Genomic DNA, 18,343 nt, shown 5'->3' with positions numbered 1-18,343 from the left:
CTCCACGGCTGGCCCACGGCCCCCATCCCACCCTCGGGACCCTCAGACCATTGGGAGGGAGTGGAGGCATCCTGGGCTGCTGATTCGTGCCAGCCCCCCAGCCAAGGTCCGAGAGGAGCCCCGAACCCTCCCGGCCCATCCTGCCGATCGTGGGCAAACTCCTCCTCACCGAGTGACCTGGAAGCCTCCCGGCCCCAAACCAAGGCTCTCGCCCCGGCCAGCCGATCCCTGAGCTTTCATAGGAGGCCCAAACTGAGTGCCCAGGGAGGAGCGCCCAGGCCTCAGCAGCAGGCCCGCTGGGAAGCTTCCCAGAGGGTTGGGGCCCCACACCCGGCCAGTGATGGCCCAACTCTTCCCCCACCCCACCAAGGGGGGCCCCAACACCCTAGATCCCCCACAGGAACCTTTCAGCCAGAAAGTCTTCCCAAACTGGATTCTGGAAAGGAGACCGGGGCCAATTCCAGCCCTTGTAGGGGGGGCATTGAGAGCCCACAGGGAGGGGCCGGACACCCGGAGCCACCGCCCCAGTGCATGCCGGATCTGCACTTGGGGACAGGGGGGGTCTCTGCCCTCACAGGAGTCTGGCTCCCTCCGGCTTTGGGAGGAGGGGAGCAAGTGTAAAGGGACCCGTTCTGCTTCTGAAATTCACATCCACGCCCTCACTCGCAGCCGGGCGCGCTTTCAGCCCGTCTCCTCACCCTCCAGCTCATCTCTCCATCTGCTGCTCTGGCATTTGGCTCTGCCAAGCTTCCCGGCTGCCTCCTTCCTGCGGGTACTGCCCTCTCTGGAGTCTCTGCCCCCCCCCAGGATCCCTCCAGTCCCTGGCACCCGCCCTTCCATACCCGGCACTGAATCCGTCAGCTCCTTCTCCCCCGACTGCCACGTCTGCTCTGCCCATCTCTATGTGTCTCTTCTCTCATCTCTGTGTCTGTGTCTCTTCTGTCTCTCTCTTTTTTTGTTGCTTTTTTTTTTATTAATTATAGTTTTTATTTTATAATTATATTTTATTTATATATATGCATGGGTAATTCTCATCTCTCCTGTCTCTCTCCTCTGTCTCTGTCCCTGATCTGTCTCTTCTCTCTTTCTCTGTATCTCTTCTCGTCTCTTTCGCTGTTTCTCGCTCCCATATCTCTCTTTCTCTCTCATCACTTTCTTGTCTCTTCTCTTTCTCTCTCCCTGCTGGCTGGCTGAACCCCTCCCCTCTCTGGGTCTCTGTCTTCTCTTTCTCATCTCTCATCTGCCTTTCTGTGTCTCTCCTCTCTCTCTCCCTCTCCTTTCTCATCTCTCTCTCCTCTCTCTTTGATCTCTCTGAGTCTCTTCACTCTCATCTCTTCTTGTCTCTCCTCTCTGCCCCTGATCTTTCTCTCCTGTCTCTCTCATCTCTTCTGTATCTCTTCTCGTCTCTTTCACTGTTTCTCTCTCCCCCTCTCTCTTGAATCTTTGTCTCTTCTCTTTCTTTGTCTCTCCTCTCTTTCATCTCTTCTTCTGTCCCTCTCTCCTCTCGTCTCTCTTGTCTGTCTGTGTCCCTGTCTCTCCTCTCCTCTCCATCTCTGTCTCTGTGTCTCTCCTCTCCTTCTCTCTCTCTGCCACCAGGTCACTTGGGCTGTTCCCAATCTGTCTCTTCTCCCCGCCCCCTCCCCCTCTCCTTTCTCCCCTCCCCCCCGTCCTTCGCCCTACCCTTGGCTCCTGGGGCAGAGGTGAGGTTGAGCTGCTGCCCACACACAGCCCGGCTCTGCCCAGGGGCACTGAGGTGCACACAGTGGGGCTAGAATACTGACGCGGAGCCCGGGGACTCCGGACAGCTCCGGGGCGGCTGCTGCTCTCCGCCCCCCCCCCCATCCTTTCTCCCACTTCCCACCCTCTGTCTGTCTCTTGCTGCAGCAGCTGCCCGTTGCCAGGGCGACCACAGCTGGTTGGGTGTGTGTGTGAGGAGGGGGGGGGTGGGGGTGCTGCAGTCTCTCTCACCCCATCCCCCCGTTCCTTCTCTTCCCAGCCAGGCAGGAGGGGGTGGGGGACAGGGAGAAACAGGGAGAAGAGATGAGGATTGGAGGAAGATGGGGAGACAAGGAGAGGGGGAGGGGGAGGGGAGAGGCGAGGGAAACGGGGCCGGCAGGGTGACGGGGAAAGACCGGGAGGAGGCAGGGAAGAAGGGGCTGGAGGAGGATGATTCCAGGGGAGAACCGGGTTGGGGGTGCCAGAGGAGGCTGCCAGAGGGGGATAGGGCGCTGGGGGGGGCCTGGAGGGAGGCGGGGGGGGGTGTCGGGAGAGAAGTGGAGCGGGCGCTGGGGGAGTTAGGGAAGAGCAGCAGACAAAAGCGGGCCCCCTCCCCTCCCCCATTGCCCCCCTCCCCTGGTGCCCACAGAAGGAGGCATCGGCCAGGGCGCAGCAGGGCCAGGCCCAGTTTAATACACAGAACAGGGTGATCCACAGGAGAGGCAGGCAAGGGGGGACACAGGCTGTACCGGGAGCTGGGGGGATGGGGCCATGGTGCCAGGAAGCCAGGGCCAGCCCATGGCGCCCTGGCCCCCCAGGACCCCCCTCTCCCTGGCCTTGCCCACTTGCCCGGGAAACCCAGTGTCTTTTGGATACCCCAACAATGAAACACACACGACCACAAGAAACAGCTGCCCCCCTCGCCAACCGCCCTGGAGACGGGCATCAGGTTTCAGGGGACCCCCCTTGCCAAGGGGTCTGGTCCTTGCCTGGCGAGGGGATAGGGATGGGGAGAAAAAAACCAGTCCGGGTGCAAACTCTGTGCTTCTCATTCTGGCGAGCGCCGGGGCCCGCCTTGCCCGGCCCCTGCCCACAGTCTGCAGTGGGCATGGGGGAGTGGGCACAAGGAGGGGGCGGGGGGAACAGGACTTGAAAAACCATAGTTCACATCATGCAACGCCCACGGCGGGCACCGCGGGAAGGGGCAGGGGGCAGGCCGAAAGGGGCAAGCATGGCGCCTGCCCCCCAGAGCATGAGGTGGGAAACGGTGCCCGCTACTGGGGTGGGCCCCAGGATGGGCCCGAGCAGCCGGTTGCCCCAGAGAATTAGGGGAGGGGGGCCGACGGGCGTTGGGCCCAGGTCAGTGCCTAGTGGGAAACTGGGGGGGAGGTGCCCACCGTCCAGGCCCACCAAGTTGTATAGGTTTCTCTGTATATATTACTTTGTCATTTTTTTTTTTTTAACTTTTTGTCTTTTTCTCTAGAAAAAGGCTCCATCCATGCCCCTACCCCTCCCTGGCCGGTGCCCGCCCCCTAGTGCCCGCCCGGAGGCAGGTTATGGCTTTGAGGAGAGCAGCATCCCCAGCCCCCCCGCCGTTCAGGAGTGGGGGCGGGGCGAGCTTCCCGCCCAGGGGGGAGGGGGCTGGAGCTGGCACATACTCCCCTCGGTGGGGGAAGGGAACCCGGCCCTTTGGGGGCCCCAGCCTGGGGGTGGGGCTCAGTCAGGGAGGGGGGGATGGGCAGACGAGGGAAGGGGCGAGGGGTGGCCGGGCCTAGGTGAGGGTGATGTAGGCCGATGCCTTTTCCTTCAGGTGCCGGAGACACAGGTGACAGCTCCAGCTTCCTGCAGGGAGGCCGTGGGGTCAGCCCGATGGGAAGGCCCCGGCGTCCCCGCCCGGCCCCGCCCCTCCCCCCCCCCCCCCCCCCCCCCCCGCGCGCCCTCCGCTCCCCGCTCACCTTCCGGGGGCTCGGCCATGGGCGGGCTCAGGCAGTACATGTGGTAGCCGCGGTCACAGTCGTCACAGAACAGCAGCTGGTCCTGGAGGGCGAGACCCATGCGGCTGGCACCGGGCGGCAGGGGCAGGCGGGAGGGGGGGGCGCCGGAGGCCCTGGGGGGCGGGGGGAGGGGGAGGGAGCCTCAGGCCCGGGGCTCTAGCCCTCCGGGAGCACTGCGGGGCTCGGGCTGCCGCCCCTCCCCGGCCTCGGGGTCCCCTCGTCCGGGTCCGGCTGACCTAAGGCGCCGGGGCTTTCCCTCGCGCCCAGGCCAGGGACGGCTCCCGGGAGAGGACGGGGGGGGGGGGGGGGGGACTCACATCATTCTCCGAAGTGCCGCACAAGCTGCAGGACTTGCACTCGATGCACTGCCAGCGGTACGTCCTCACGGCCGCCGTCATGTTCACCGTGAACTGTAAACAGGAGGGGTGACCTGGAGGGAGGGGGGGCCAGAGTGGGTTCAGCGTCGGCGCGAGGCGGGAGGCGTCGGCCAGCCCCTCCCCCACCCCCCGACCTCCCAGGACCGGGTTCCCTCCCTCCCCCTCAGCCAAACCGGCCGCCTTCCCGCCGCTCCGGGCCGGGGCCTCCGTCCCTCCCGGGGCAAAGGCCGCCCGGCCCGGCCGCGCTGCCCCTCGGTCCCGCCCGGTGCGCCCATGCCGTGCCCGGAGTGTCACCGGCAGCGCTGTACACCGGGTGGTGCCACATGTTCCGTGTGTGGTGCCCTACTGCGTGTTCATTGATGGCTTCCGTACCGCACAGGCGGTGCAGTCAGGCTGTAGTGGTTACATTGTACATGGACGATGGTACAGTATCCAGTGTCTACATTAGGATAGTGTACATGTATACCGTGTACAGTGTCTGTGTGTGCAATTGTATCTGTGCGGCAGTGTCCGTTCCTTTACCTATGTACAGAGTGTATATATTTATACTGTGTGTGTGTGTGTGTGTGTGTGTGTGTGTGTGTGGCCTATTACATTGTATAGGTTGCATATAGTTCTATCAGAGCCTTTATATGTTTATAGCATATATAGTATAAAATATAGTGCATGTATGTGGTGTATTATATGGTGTAGATAGATCAGTTCCTTTACCTAGTGTATATATTTATGCTGCATATAGTATATGTAGTATAATACATGGTGTATATAGTAGTATAGTGTATATGTGTGTTACATATAGTACAACATATAGTGTATATATTAGTATAGTGTAGTATATAAATGGGGTGTATATTTATTTATTTATTTATTTCTCAGTTCCTTTATCTGTGGAATACAAAGGATCATCCAGAAGGCCCCTGACAAGTCTCCTCCATGAGCCCGAGTCAGCTAAAGCCCTGGCTCTGAGTCCCTCACCAGCTCTAGGAGCGCTTTCCCTGCCTCAGTTTACACTTCTGTGAAATAATCCTTGATGCCCCAGTGACTCTGGGGTTCCCCATGCCGGTTCTTCCTCCGGGTGCGTGGGCGGGGGGGGGGGGGCTGCTTCCCCACCCCTACTAAATCACCCTTGAGGGAATGAGGTCCATACTCAGGCACAAGTCTCGAGTTCTAATCCTGACTACCATTTGGCCCGGTCATGACCTCAGGTGTTACTTCCTGCTTTCCTGTAGGATGAGGGGGGTTCAGCCTCTAAGAACTTCCTCCCAGTTCTAAAGTTCTCTAGCTTTACCTGTACAAACAGTAAATGCGAAGAGCGGACCCTCAGAGCTAGGAGTGGTGCAGGGTCTAGAGCACTGGGCCTGAAACTTACTGGCTATGTGACCCTGGGCAAGTCATTTCACCTCTTTGCCTCAGTTTCCTCATCTGCAAAATGGGGATAATAATAGCACCTCCCTCCCAGGGTGGCTCTGAGAACCAAATGAGAGAATATTTATAAGCTGCTTAGTACAGTGCCTGGCACATAGTAGGTGCTACATAAATGTTTATTCCCATCTCCTCTAAGTGGCTTATTTTATAGATGGGAGAAACTGAGGCTCAAGGAAGGGGATCCCCCGGAACTTGCCCAATGTCACAGAGACAGTGCTCTGGAATAGGTGTTCTCTCCAAGGCCCCAGAAGCCCCACCTGGAAGTAATCCGTGTCCTGGTGCTTCCCCAGGAGTCCGGATGACCATCTGAGTGAATTAGCATGGGGCCCAGAGGTGTGGGAGTGGGGGGCCCCAGAAGGCTGGGATGGAGGCTCTAGGAGGGAGGGGCCCCTAGTGCGTGAGCCCCTGGTGCCGCCTCGGAGAACCCCAGACTAAAGGGGGGCCGTGTTCACCCACACGTGTAAACGCCTGTGTATAAACTTCCCGCAAGAACACCCGAGCCATAACACCTTCTCCGGGCACCTCAGGCCCGGCTGGGCACCTCTAGGGGCCGGGGGGAGGACAGGGGGTTACCCGATCGGCCACAGTCAGCACAGGAAATGAGGTCCTCAGGACACCCCGTCTTTTTGGAACCGCCCAGACAGAAGTCACAGTAGCCATTGGGGATCACTGTGCCGTCTGGAGCCTTCTTAGCTGGAAGACATCAGGGAGGCTTGGGAGGTTCGAGCTGCAGGACCAGGCAGTTCCCAGCCAGGAGCCCTGCACCTTCCCCCACCTCTCCGCCTGCCGCCCCCTCTCTGCCATAGGCTCTGCCTCTGAGTGCCTGCCTTTCCCCACCTCTGTCTCTCTGACTCTGTCTCTTAAGTCCCTGTGTCTGTCTGTCTCTATCTCTTTATCTCTGTCTTTGTGTCTCTGTTTCTCTTTATTTTTCTCTATGTCCCCGTGTCTCTCAGTCTCTGTCCCTCCATCTCTGTCTCTCCATCCCTATTTCTGTCACTCCGTCTCCATCTCTCTCTTCCTTCCCGTGTCTCTCTGTCTCTGTCCCTCTATCTCTCTCTGTCTCTGTGTCTCTTTATCTCTCTCCCCGTCTCTGCCGTCTCTCCGGCCAAGGAAGGGGCAGCCTAGGGTGGGCCGGAGCCCGAGGCGGGTTACCTGTGTGCTTTCTTTGGGCTTCAGGAATCCAAGCCAGTTCTTTGTAGAACTCTGAGGAGGCAGAGAGAAGCCTTGGCACGCTGGCCCCGGGCACCTTGGTGCCCGCTCCCCAGGATGGGGCCCCCGGCCGGGCGGGAGGAGTTCAGAGGCCAGGCTGGGGCACCCCCAGACACACACAGAGCCGGGAGCAGAGAAACACAAAAGCAGAGGGGCAAGGAAGGGGTCCGGCCAGCTGAGTGGGGACGGGCCCCGTGCAAGGCCGAGGGGACCCCGGGGCCCAACCCTTCGCTCCCTGCCCCTTCCCGGGCACCCTCATTAGCCACAGGCGGGGAGGGCGCTGGAACTCCGGCTGCCTCCCTGGCTGGGTGGGCATGAAGCCGGGGGCTTCCCCAGGTGCCCTCAGGCCCAAGAGGAGGGAGGAAAGGAGGCTGCAGAGGAGTGTGTGTGGGGAAATCATCCATCACCCCCCATTGTCATCTCCACCCCCTCCCCCATCTCTAATTGAAGCAATAAATCAGACCCAGAAATCTTCCGCCCGGGCCAGGGAGAGGGCTGGTTGCCATGGAAACCCCCAGGCTGGTGCCGGCGGCCACGCGCCGTGCCAGCTCCCCAAGTTGGGGAGGGAGGCGGGAGCCCCCGCCCGGCCGGCCCCTGGGCCGCTCCCGACGCCCCCCGGGCCCTGCCCCGGCTCACGCTTGTGGTTGTTTTTCCGGTGGAAGGGCAGGGCGTGCCGTTCTGCGTTCTCCTCGCCCTCCTCTTCTGCCAGGTGGGTGTGGGTGTAGTGGTAGCTCAGACCCGGGCGGTTCTTATAACGTTTCCCGCAGACTGAGGGGTGGGGGATGGGGAAGGGAGGGGGCCGATCAGACCCGTCCCCGCCACCCCTGCCTGCCCCAGCCCTAGAGCCTCCTCGGGGCTCCGTCCAGCCTTGCCCCCACGCTGAAGGCCTTCCCTCCCCCCCAGGCCCCCTGGAAAAGAGGCTGCTGTGGGAACTTGAGCCCTCCCCTCCCCTGCTTGGGGGGGGCAGAGCTGCCCCTCATCCCTGAACCCCGCCGTTGGCCCTTAGCCCAAGTGGGGGAGGCTCTGAGGGCCCTCTCCTCCTCCCCACTCCTCAAAGGGACTCACTATCGCAGACATACGGCTTGTCCCGGTCCTCCAGGGAGGTCGTGTCTTGGCGTTTCCGAAGCCCCCCAATGCCGTACGCCTGCAAGAACAACCAGGACAGGGGCTGGGGAGAGGGGCAGCGGAAGGAGCTGGAAGGACGGCGGTCCGGACAGGAGAAACAGTGGGAGGAAGGTGGCCCAGACCGGGGAAACATGGGAGGAAAGAGCAGGTCCAAGGGAGAAATCGGAGACATGGCTAGGGCCGTCCTAGGACGGTCAGGAGCTGGACGGGGCCCGGAGCCAGAAGAGACTAGGAAGTGGAAACCAGGGGGATGCTGGGGGAAGGGAGAGGTACTGGGGCCTCCTAGGGGTGCTGCTCTCCAGCCCTAGCACCAGCACTTAGAGACTAGGTCATGGCAGCAGTCACTTCACTGTGCTTGCACTTTCCTGAACTGTCAGATGTTGGGCCTGGAAGTTCTCTGCAGCTCTGACTTCCTCTGGGTCCCACTGTCTTATGGGAAGAAGCTGGGCAGAGCAGGACCCAGGCCGGGGGCAACGGGAGTCAGACCCTGGGAGACAGCGGGCTGGGAAATGGAGTGAACAGCCCTTGGGGGAGAGAGGGCGGCCCCAGGCAGAAAATGGGGCTCTTTGGTTGGCCCAGGGAAAGTTCTAGAGAAGAATTGGACCCGGGGAAGCAGGCTGGGGCCTCCAAGGGGGTGGATGGGACCGGGGGGACTAGTGTCCCAGCTACCTTCCCCTTGGCTTTGTTCTTGCGGCGTGGAATGTCATCTTCTAGATCTTCCGCCTCAAGCTCATGGGGAAACTCTAACATCTGCTGCTTCTGGGCGGGAGGGAAGACCAGTGTCAGGGAAGGGAGGCTTTACAGGGCTTCCCACCAGGCAGCAGCGGCAGGGCTGATGAAGGGCCCAGCCCTGGGGATTCAGAGTCACCCTGGGGGGGGGGGGGGAGCAAAAGGCTCTCAGGGTGAAAATGGGGGGGGGGGGCAGAGAATGCCCTAGAAGGCACAAGGAGCCAAAGCAAGGCTCGGGATGCTTCAAGGGAAACCAGAAAAGGGGTCTCAGCTGGAGCCCGAAGGACAAGAAAGGCCCAGAAGCCCATAAGGAACTGGGTGAGGAGACCCCCTGGGAGAGGGAGACCCCTGAAGCAAGGCAGGAATGTGGGTCTCTTACAGAAGGTGGCAATCAAGGATGATTTTGGAGCAGGAGAGGGACATCTTGGGAAGATGATCAGGGCAACCTGGGGCGTGTGGGCTGGAGGGAGATCCTGGGTGGTATCCCAAAACTAGCTGGGAGGAGGGATTTGTAGGACATCTGTCCTTTAAGGGGGAGGGGCGCTGGGAGTCTCCTCCCCACCCCACCTGACAGTCCATGATGGTTTCTTCTTCCTTCAGTTCTATTTTCTTTTCTCCTGTCTCTGCACACAGTAGGGCCTCCAGGACTGGCCCTTCAGGGAGACCCCCCTCCTTCTTCAGAGGTGTTTCACAGTCTGGGGGAAGGGTGGGAAACAGGGAGGGTCAAAGAAAGGTTGTTCGCCAGGGACCCCCTTTCTCTGACTGTCTCCTTTCTCTCCTCCCTATGTCTCTCTCATTTCTGTATCTGTCTCCTATCTCTGTATCTCCTGTCTGTCTCTTCCATCTCTCTCCATTCTCTCTCTCTCCCCTACTTCTTTTCCCCTTTGCCTTCTCTCTCCCTCTCTCCCCTTCCTTTTTCCTCTCTCCTCCCTTTCTTTACACTCCCTCTCTCCTCTCTGCCCTGCACACTCAGACACACAATCACCACAGTCACAGACACATACTCACACGCCATTACACAATTATACACACACAATCACACACATCACACCGCCGCACTCGCACTTTCAGAACAGCTCCCATCTAGCTCTTTGAGGTGTTTTCTATTCTCTCCCTGGGGCTTCGCAATGACTCTCTGGGGGGTAAGTGCCATTCTTATTTTCCAGTGGGAATCTGCCGTGCCCAAGCTCTCACCACCGGGTCTGAGGCGGGATTCGAATTCAGATCTCCCTGCACTAGCAGGCCCTCTGATCCCTAGCTACAGTCGGATACGGTATAACTAAGCCCAGCGTTCTTGGTTCAAGCCTTCCTCTTCCTTTCTATCCGTGACCTCGGATTGAGAGTTCCCTTGGCTCCCAAGCCCTCGGACGTCAGCGCCCCGCGAGCCCCCTCCCCAGACTCAGTACCACCACCACAGGGCCCTGGGGGCCGCACACGCTCAGACATAGGCTCAGGTGCTCACGCTGGGCCACGCTCACACTGGGGGCAGGGGCTGGGCTGGGGGCCCCCCACGGACCGATCTTGTACTCGCAGGGCCGCAGCCTGGGGTCCTCCAGGATATTGAGTCTCCGTTTCTTCCTCCAGCAACGGGCCGGGTAAGTGTAGATCTGTCCAGGGGCCAGACCTGGAGAGACAGGGGCCGAGGCTGTTGAAGGGTCTGCCTCCTCCCCCTCCTCCCCGCCGCCGCCAGCCCCGGCCCCGCCCCTCGCGGCGAGGCCCCGCCCCCTCCCTCACCCGGCCCGCGGTGAGTCTTCTCCATCCAGATGTAGCAGTTGTTCTGGGCCACCCCGGTCTGCGAGTCGAGGAAGGGCAGGCGCATGCTCCGCTCGGCGCACAGGCGCGCGTTGTAGCTGCGGCAGTGCTCGATGGCCTCGCGGTAGAAATCCTCGCCCAGGCTGCGGGGAGGCGGAGCGCACCGGGTCAGCCGAGCAGATGCCCCCGGACTTGGGCCTGGGGAGCCCGAACTCGAGGCTAGTGCGAACGTCTGGGAGCGCCACGGGACGTCGGGGGGGGGGGAGGGAGGGGGCACCGGAACGCCGGGCTGGCGCAAAGCTCCGGGAAATGTCCCGGGACGTTGTGTGTGTGTGGGGGAGACACCGGGACCCCTGGATCCGGTGCAGACGTCCGGACCCGGGACCCGGCTGGCTGGGGCTTCGGAAGGCCCTGGGACATTATGGCCGGTCACTGGGAGCGTCTGGGAACAGCAGCCCTAGGTCCCGGTGGACAAGATGTGGAGCGAGCTGGAATAGTGGGAAGGCGGGGAACTGAAACTGGGTGCTAGACTTAGACTTGGGGTGTACGGGAGGCGCTGAAAAGCAGGGCTCGGGTCCTGAACATCTGGGTTGTGCTGCGGTGCCGGGACGGGGGCCGCGGCGGCCCACAAACTTTGGGAGTCGCGGGCGGGTTTGGCTGGGGAGGAGGAGGAGGAGCTTGGGGCTGGGATCTCGCTGGGCGGGCTCCGGTGGGCGGAGAGAGGGGCAGAGCCGTGCCCTCCCCTTCCCTGGCTCAGACAGCTGACCCTCTCTTCCCCCGCCGCTGAGCGCTAGGTGGTGCCCACGCCCGCAGGCATCCCCGGCAGCGCCAAGGCCCGGGGGGAGGGGGGAGCGCCGGCACTGTCCCTGCCCCCCCTTAGCTCCTACTACGCCCCCCCCCATACACGCGTATATTCACGGCGTAGACTACCCCTCCGGTGTGTACCCGGAGGATACAAAATCCGACAGTTACCGCCCTCCCCCGCCTCGCCTCTCTTCCCCCTGCCCGGGAACCGCGAATCGGAAAGGATTTTGGCGATCACTACTCGGATCCCATTGTTTCACCTCCACAACCCCGAATTCGGGTCAAGGGGTCACGCCATTACCCGCCTGACCCCGAAAGAAAACAGTTCCTCCGCCCCCTTCGGCCCGAGACCGGGAGCGGAGGAATTGGCAGCCCCATTAGACAGATGAGGACACTGAGACGCCCCGCACGACAATCCCACCAAAGGCCTCGTGCACCGTAGGAGGCGGGGGGCGTTTGCTGAATGGTTGTGGGACGCCCAGATTAGCACAATGCCACTTGAAGATTCACAGAAAACCAAACCCCTGGTAACACAAGCCGCCGAGATGAAAGCCCAAGCGCCCGAATCTCCGGGACACACACAGTCACACGAGACAAGCACACTGAGTGACCACAGGAGACGCGATCCCGATCCTCCCCGACACACACACACACACACACACACACACACACACGATCCCACTCCGAGACACACGCTCCGCAGCCCCCGCCCTGCACGATGGGATGGGGCGGAGGTGCCGGGCTCACCACCGGACTGGGCTGGGGTTGACCGTGGCCATCTTGCACCTGGCCCGACCCTGGCCCCGGTCACCTCAGAGCGCCGGGGTCTGCAGCGCCCTGGCCCTGGCGGCCACTCCATTCATTCTCAGGGTGGGGGTGGGGGCGGGGATATCCACCAACGTGGGGGGGGGAGAGGGACTCCCCGGGGCATGCTGGGAAATGTAGTGCGGGGGCGGCGGGGCGGAAGGTGGAGGAGGGGGGTCGGGGCTGTCACTAGAGGCCAAATCTAGGTCTGGCCCCGGAGGAGAGGCCCCGGCGGCTGGTGGGGGATGGGGACAGGGTGGCGTGAGGCCTGGACCAGGTGAAAATCCGGAAACAGCCTCTTTTCTGGGCACTGCCGTGGGCACTGTGTATAGTGGGTGCGCTTGTGAACCGCATATACCTTTAGTGACACCCAGGGTCCCGTTGGCACCCCCCCCCTACGGTGACACAACCCTCCACCAAACCCACCAGACGGACGCATGCAACACACTCACACTGATGGAGCCTCACAACGCTGGCGACACATTTACACAAGAGACACACACAGACAGCTCCACACGGGCACGCACACGCCAAGGCCTCCGGATTCACATGCACGGAGCTCCCCACACAATCGCAGACACGCACGGGAGCTTGCAAGCGACCGGGGTGCAACAGCCCCGCAGAGCGCGCACACAGGCCCCACGTGCTGGCGCGGCCACGGCCGCCCCCCACTCTCCCCCACACCACACACACACACACACACACACACACACACACACACACACACCTTCGGTGGCCCGGCCCCCAGCCTCCAGCTCTCCCCGGGACAGAAATAGAAAAGACAGAGATCGGAGACTTCCAGGAAGCCCACGAACCCCCAACCCTCCTGCCGCTCGCCCTCGGGCTCGCGCGGCCTCCTGGTGACCCTCGCACCCCTTCAACCCCAAGGTCAAGGCCAAGCGCACGGGGTGGGCCGGGGAGGGGGGCTGTCCCGGGGCCCCTTTGTGCGCCTCCGCGTCCCCGAGAACCCACGGGCACGCGCCACTCCCCAGCCTCCTCCCCCTCTGCCGGGCACGCGCCTGTCACTCCTGGGGGAGGAGCCAGTGGAGCAAGGGAAGGGGGCGCCCCCGCCCCGCTATACCGAAGGGTCCACACTTAGGGGGGAACCCAGGCGGTTCCGGCTCCCAGTTCCCTTCCCCGGCCTCGGATGCCGGCAGGGTATCGCGTCCCAGAACCAGTGCCTAGGGTTGGGGGGAGGGGATGAAGTCCCCCCCCACCCCCGAAGCAGATCCACTTCCCTTCCCGCCCCCAGCCCGAACTCGGGGATCTGCAAATTCCTGCACTGAGGGTGGCGACAATAGAGACGGCCTGAAGGTGGAGGGGGGACGAGTTCGGCTGCCAACCGTGCCCATCCCCCCGCCCCCTCCCAATAATCCCCTGCTCCTATCAATCCCAGGGTTTGGGCGGGGAGGGGGGGAGGGAGGCGGAGGGCGCCCAGGTGTCAGTGGCACCCATCAATCTCCGGGAAGGGAAATGGGGCAGCCCCGGGGCTCCAGGGTTGCTATCCCTGCTCTGCCCGCCGTGCCCAGCCCCGTGCCCGGTGGGAGGAGGGAGGGAGGGAGGAGGGAGGATGGGATGGAAGGGGGAGACTCACGACTTGAGGGGGTTCTGGATGGCGGTGGCCATGGCCCGCTCCCCGCCCCCGGCGCCGCAGCCGCTCGGCCCTCGGGACCCGGCTCCGGGCCCCCGGGGCCCCGCGCTCCGCTGGCCGTGCCCGACCCCCGCCGCCGCCGCCGCCGCCGCCGCCGCCGCCGCTGCCGCTGCCGCCGCCGCCCTCCTCCTCCTGCTCCTGCTCCGCCGCCCAGCGCGCTACAATTTCATTCATTCTTCGGCTGCGGTGAGGGGAGGGGCGGGGCCGGGGGGCGGGGCCGTGGCCAAGGAGGAGGGGGGAGGGGATCGCGGACTGAAGGGGGGCACGGGGGAGGGGGAAAGGGGTGGGCTGGGTCTGCCAATCCCCCGCACCTCCCGAGGGACGTTGGGAGATGGAGTTCTCCCAAACACCCGGGTGGGGAGGGGGCCAACCTGGGAGAACTCCAAATCCCGGCTGCCCTGCGGGTTGCCCACTCCCCCAGGGCGCCGATTGGGCAGCCGCGGTACCGGGCGGGGAGTGCCGAAGAAGGCCGGAGCATCCTTTCCCCGGAGCTCTCCCGCAGACACCACGTCCCCTTCCGGCCAACTCGGTCTATGTGGGAGACCGGGAACGTATGGGAATCCTGGGCCCCCCCGACCTCCCCCCCTGTGCGGCACCCCCCTCGGAGTACCCGCACCCTGTGTTCCAGGACCTCCTGCCGGAGACTTCTCCCAGCAGGCTCGCGGCCCGTGCCCAGAGCACTGAAGCGTGAGCGTCTTATCTGGGATTCAGCCCAGCCGAGTGCCAGGGAGTTCAAGTCGGAAGGCAGAAGCCCTGGTTTGAAATTTCAATTCGATTCTTTACTGCCTGTGTGATCTGGACACCTTCCTTCCCCGTCCTCCCTCCCTCCCCTCCCCCCCCCCCCACCTTACCTAGTCATCAGTTCCTTCGTCTGAGCAAAAGAAAGCGGGCTGAACGTGTAGCTAAATCCTGATCCGCTTGGAGAGGTGCGACACCCCTCCTTCCCCCACCCCCCTCCCTTAGGGAACACTACAGACCCAGAACTAAGCCGTGGGGGTCACTCTACAGGGAGGGGGAAGGCCTCTGTGGTGGGAGTGGAAGCGTGCCCCTGGGCCTGCCTCCAAGCTGGACATCCTGAGCCTCTTTGACTTCAGGGGAGTAGGCAGCCGGCAGGGGGCGGCCCTGGGAGCTGTCCTCAGTCCTGAATCGTTCGAAGCCCTGGATCCTCTGCCTTGGAAAAGGGTACTTAAGGACCAGCCATTCCGTTCTCTCCCCGACTCCTGCCCAGTTCTCTCAGCCGATGGGGGGGGGGGGGTTGTGGAGGGAAAGTCCATTGCATCGATAAGTAATTGAGTCAAGACTCGAACTCCAAACTCCAAATTCTGGTCTCTTTTTATTTCATCCTGAATCCTTTGCCAGGAACAAGTCTGGAATCCCCAGAAAGGATGGGGGGAAGGAAAGCTGAGACAACCTCTCCACACCGGCATTTAAATTAAGTTTCGTGGGAGATCTACCCCTCTCATTGGGTTGATGAGGACACTGAAGCCCACAGAGATCTATACTTCGTCCTATCCTGAAGTAGGTCTCCTGGAACCTAAACCTTGGGCTCTTTGCAGCACCAGATTTTCCAGGAGTCTTTCCATGTGTCTCTGTGTCTCCCTAACTTATGCATGGACTTTTCATCCTAATCTTATACTTTCTCTCTCCCAGGGAAATTTTCCCATTCCCTCTCCCTCTAAAAAAAAAAAAGACCCTAAGTCTGCTTCAGTGCTCAGGGTATTTCCCCTCCAGGGGAATCCTACAATTTTGGGATTGTTAGAAAACCCAGAATCCATCCTGATTCTGAGTCATTCCAAAATGAGCCACCCCTTTACATTTCTAAGCAGTGGCTGTCCAGGTTTGTGTGGAGACAGAGCTCATCTCTCCTCAGTATTACTGATTATTGCCTTGGGGTCGTAGGCAAGGAGTTTCCTCCCTTCAGGCAGGAGGATTCCATCCGGCATCCTCCAAGTCACTCATTCCACTTTGGGTCAGCTCTCCTTGCTGGGAAGCTTTTCTGAATCTCAGAACTAAATCGGATTCTTTGCAGTTCTGCCCACTACTCGACACCAATCTAATCCTTTATTCCACTAACTTCTTCTCTTTTGAGTTCTTAAGTGAGTCGATGGAAGCCAAGAACACCAGAACTGGGAGGTTCCCCACCTCATGGAAAAGTTCCTAAAAGAAAAACTAAGGCAGAGGGATAAACATGGGAGACACAGCACAGGGAAAAGGGGAAATCTGAGGCTTAGAGATGGAGTTACACGTCAGAGACCTCATTCTTTCCATCAGTCAAGCAACTAGCATTAAGTACATACTATGTATTGGGCACTGTGCTCAGGAAGTTCATGGTCTGAAAGGGAAACAACATGATAACTGTTATGAATCCCTATTCCCATCGTCTTCGGGCCTTCAGGGTGAGCTCCCATCAGCCTGGGAAGAGAAGAGGAGGAAGGAATAGGGGAGGAATTAGCGTTTCATAACCAAGGTGCCGATCCTGGTTCTTGGCTCCTTTTTATCTAGCACACAGCAGCCAATTTGATATTACAGAAGTACAGATGTCACCATGCTACTGACTTGCTCAATAATGAGTGACTCCCCACTGCCTCTAAGATCACTGCTGGCTTTTAAATCTCTTCCCAACCTTATCTGGACCTACCTTTCCACTACACACTATTGCTCTTCTCCAACTGGGCCTCTCTGGTGCTCTGGCCTTGATGCTCACACTTGGTGTTCTCCATGTGTGACTTTGTGCCAGTTGTTTCTCCTGCCTATGATGTTCTCAGAGCCCTGCTTCTTTAGCACGCCCTAAAGTGAGCTGAGGCCTTGTCTCATTTCTCAGGAGCTAGGGCCTCCCTGCCTCTTCCACCAGCAGAAATTACTCAGTCTTTAGTTTTATATTTGTGCATGTTTTCCTCCATCAAATGCAAACTCCTTGAGGGCAGAAGCTGTCCTATTTTTGTCTTTGCAAACCTAGCGCCTCATTTGGTGTCAGGCCCAAAGTTGGTGCTTGTCCGTTAACTAGTTGGTTAGCTGAGCCTGCTGAGTGTGAAGAAGCAAAGAGGGATTCCTCAGCAGGGCTTTGGAAATGAACATCTAGAACCAGGGACTTAAGTCAGAGCTGAAGAAATTTGATACTCATCAGTGTAAGGAGTAGAAAGGTGAGTTAAAACCTAGAAAAAAGCAGGAACAACCCCCCATCCCATCCTGGAACCTCTGATGCTTTACTTTTTTTTTTTTAATTCTGCCTTTTCCCCATGCCCTCTTTTTCAGTTGCTTTCCTCACCTAGAAAGATGCTTTCAGTCTCCTGGATCTTTGGCTGAGAACTTAATGACCTCTTCTAAGCCAGACAGCCCTCTTCCTCTTCCTCCTCCTCCTCCTCCTCCTTCTCCTTTTCTTCCACCTTCTCCTCCTACCTCTCTCTGTGTGTGACTCCCCACACTTGGTCACTCAGTCTTTTAAAAATCTCTCTGGTCTTGAGTGAGAACAGGATAAACTTCATCACCATCACAAAACGAATAAAAAACAACCAAAAAAAATAAAAATAAAAATAAAAATAATAAAAATAAAAATCCCAAAACAAAGCCCTTCCCCTCCATGCCTCAGATCTTCATGGCCATCAGTCTCCAGTGGCTCCTTGTCCCTGTCCTTGGTGCCCCACTTTCCATGCTTCCCCCTTCCTCCCCCGCAATTCCAGTAGAACATAGTGTGCTATCTCCCCCTTGTGGCCTGCTTCTCACTTGGAAAGTCCCTTGGAATGTTGTGTTAACAACTTGCTTTTGTGGCTGCCTTCTTTTATGGAGGGCCTCAGGGAGCTCGGGATCTCAGCGCCACCTTGTGGCACAGGTCCTTCCCAAACCCAAACCAGACAATGCTGTCTCCCCTTTCCACCCCCCCCCCCCCAAAGCTCCTGATGTACAAATTCAGGTTCAGAAGCAAAGAAGCTGTTCAATCCAGGGAGAACTGGTTCTGGTATCTTACTCTCGAGAAAAAAAAAAAAAAAAAGTTGACTAGTCACTCTCCTTTTCCTGAGTATGTTTGGGACTCTGGTGGAAGTGGGGAAAAGGGGGAAAGTTATGGGTGTGAATTTCCAGGGACCGAGTGACCTTGAAACATCACGAAATAATAATTAACATTGCAAAAATACTGTAAACACAACTGTGTCTCCTATTTTTACGCCAACTCTGAGAGGTCCATGCTACAATTCTCCTTTTACAAATGAGAAAACCAAAGTACATGGAATTTACATGACTTGCCCAGAGTCACACAGATCCGAACTCGGTACTTTCTGAATTTCTGCCCTTTACACTATCTCTGGCCACCTCCTCTCCTTAGCACTCTCATGCAGGCTCTTACCACCTCATACCTGCAGTAGCCCCCTGAAAGTCTACCTGCATCAAGTTTCCACCTTTCAACTACCAAGGTGATTTTCCTATGGGACTAATATTCTACCATGTCACTCCACCACCCCCCCCACACACAGAATAATCTCCAGTTTTATTATCCAGAAAAATTCCCTGTCATCTCTAAAATCAAACAACTCTTCCTCTATTGGAATTCAGACTTCTTTATAATCTGCTTCCTCATCTTTCCAGTCTTCTTACACCTTCTTCCTCCCCACCTGCTCTTCAAATCAGTAAACCCATCTCCTTTATGCTGCACAAGCAAGACACTCTGCCTCTCAGCTCTGGGCATTCTCTCTGGTGGGCTCCCATTTCTGGAGCCTTCTCCGAGCTTGTTCCACCTCCTAGTTTCTCTGGTTTCCTTCAAATACCAG

The 18,343-nt window shown here is 59.3% G+C and overlaps 1 protein-coding gene across 4 annotated transcripts; it reads right to left on the bottom strand.

The window, feature by feature from the left end:
• Positions 1-2,379: 2,379 nt before the first annotated feature.
• DPF1 (double PHD fingers 1) lies at positions 2,380-13,614 on the bottom strand. Of its 4 annotated transcripts, none has more exons than XM_074277291.1 (12): positions 13,530-13,614; positions 10,310-10,470; positions 10,038-10,199; positions 9,143-9,270; positions 8,516-8,605; positions 7,787-7,865; positions 7,358-7,489; positions 6,665-6,715; positions 6,086-6,205; positions 4,028-4,140; positions 3,672-3,753; positions 2,380-3,558 (listed from the first exon to the last, which is right to left on the bottom strand). In XM_074277291.1, the coding sequence occupies exons 1-12, from the start codon at positions 13,559-13,561 to the stop codon at positions 3,488-3,490; spliced, it is 1,221 nt and encodes a 406-aa protein (XP_074133392.1). In that variant the 5' UTR covers positions 13,562-13,614; the 3' UTR covers positions 2,380-3,487. The 4 variants fall into 4 exon arrangements, with proteins under 4 accessions (XP_074133392.1, XP_074133394.1, XP_074133395.1 ...); XM_074277293.1 differs by having other exon boundaries at positions 8,516-8,602; XM_074277294.1 differs by having other exon boundaries at positions 10,092-10,199.
• Between the last annotated feature and the right edge of the window lie 4,729 nt (positions 13,615-18,343).

This window comes from Sminthopsis crassicaudata, chromosome X, assembly GCF_048593235.1.
Source record: "Sminthopsis crassicaudata isolate SCR6 chromosome X, ASM4859323v1, whole genome shotgun sequence".
NCBI lineage: Eukaryota > Metazoa > Chordata > Mammalia > Dasyuromorphia > Dasyuridae > Sminthopsis > Sminthopsis crassicaudata.
This window is presented reverse-complemented; position numbering and strand designations above follow the sequence as displayed.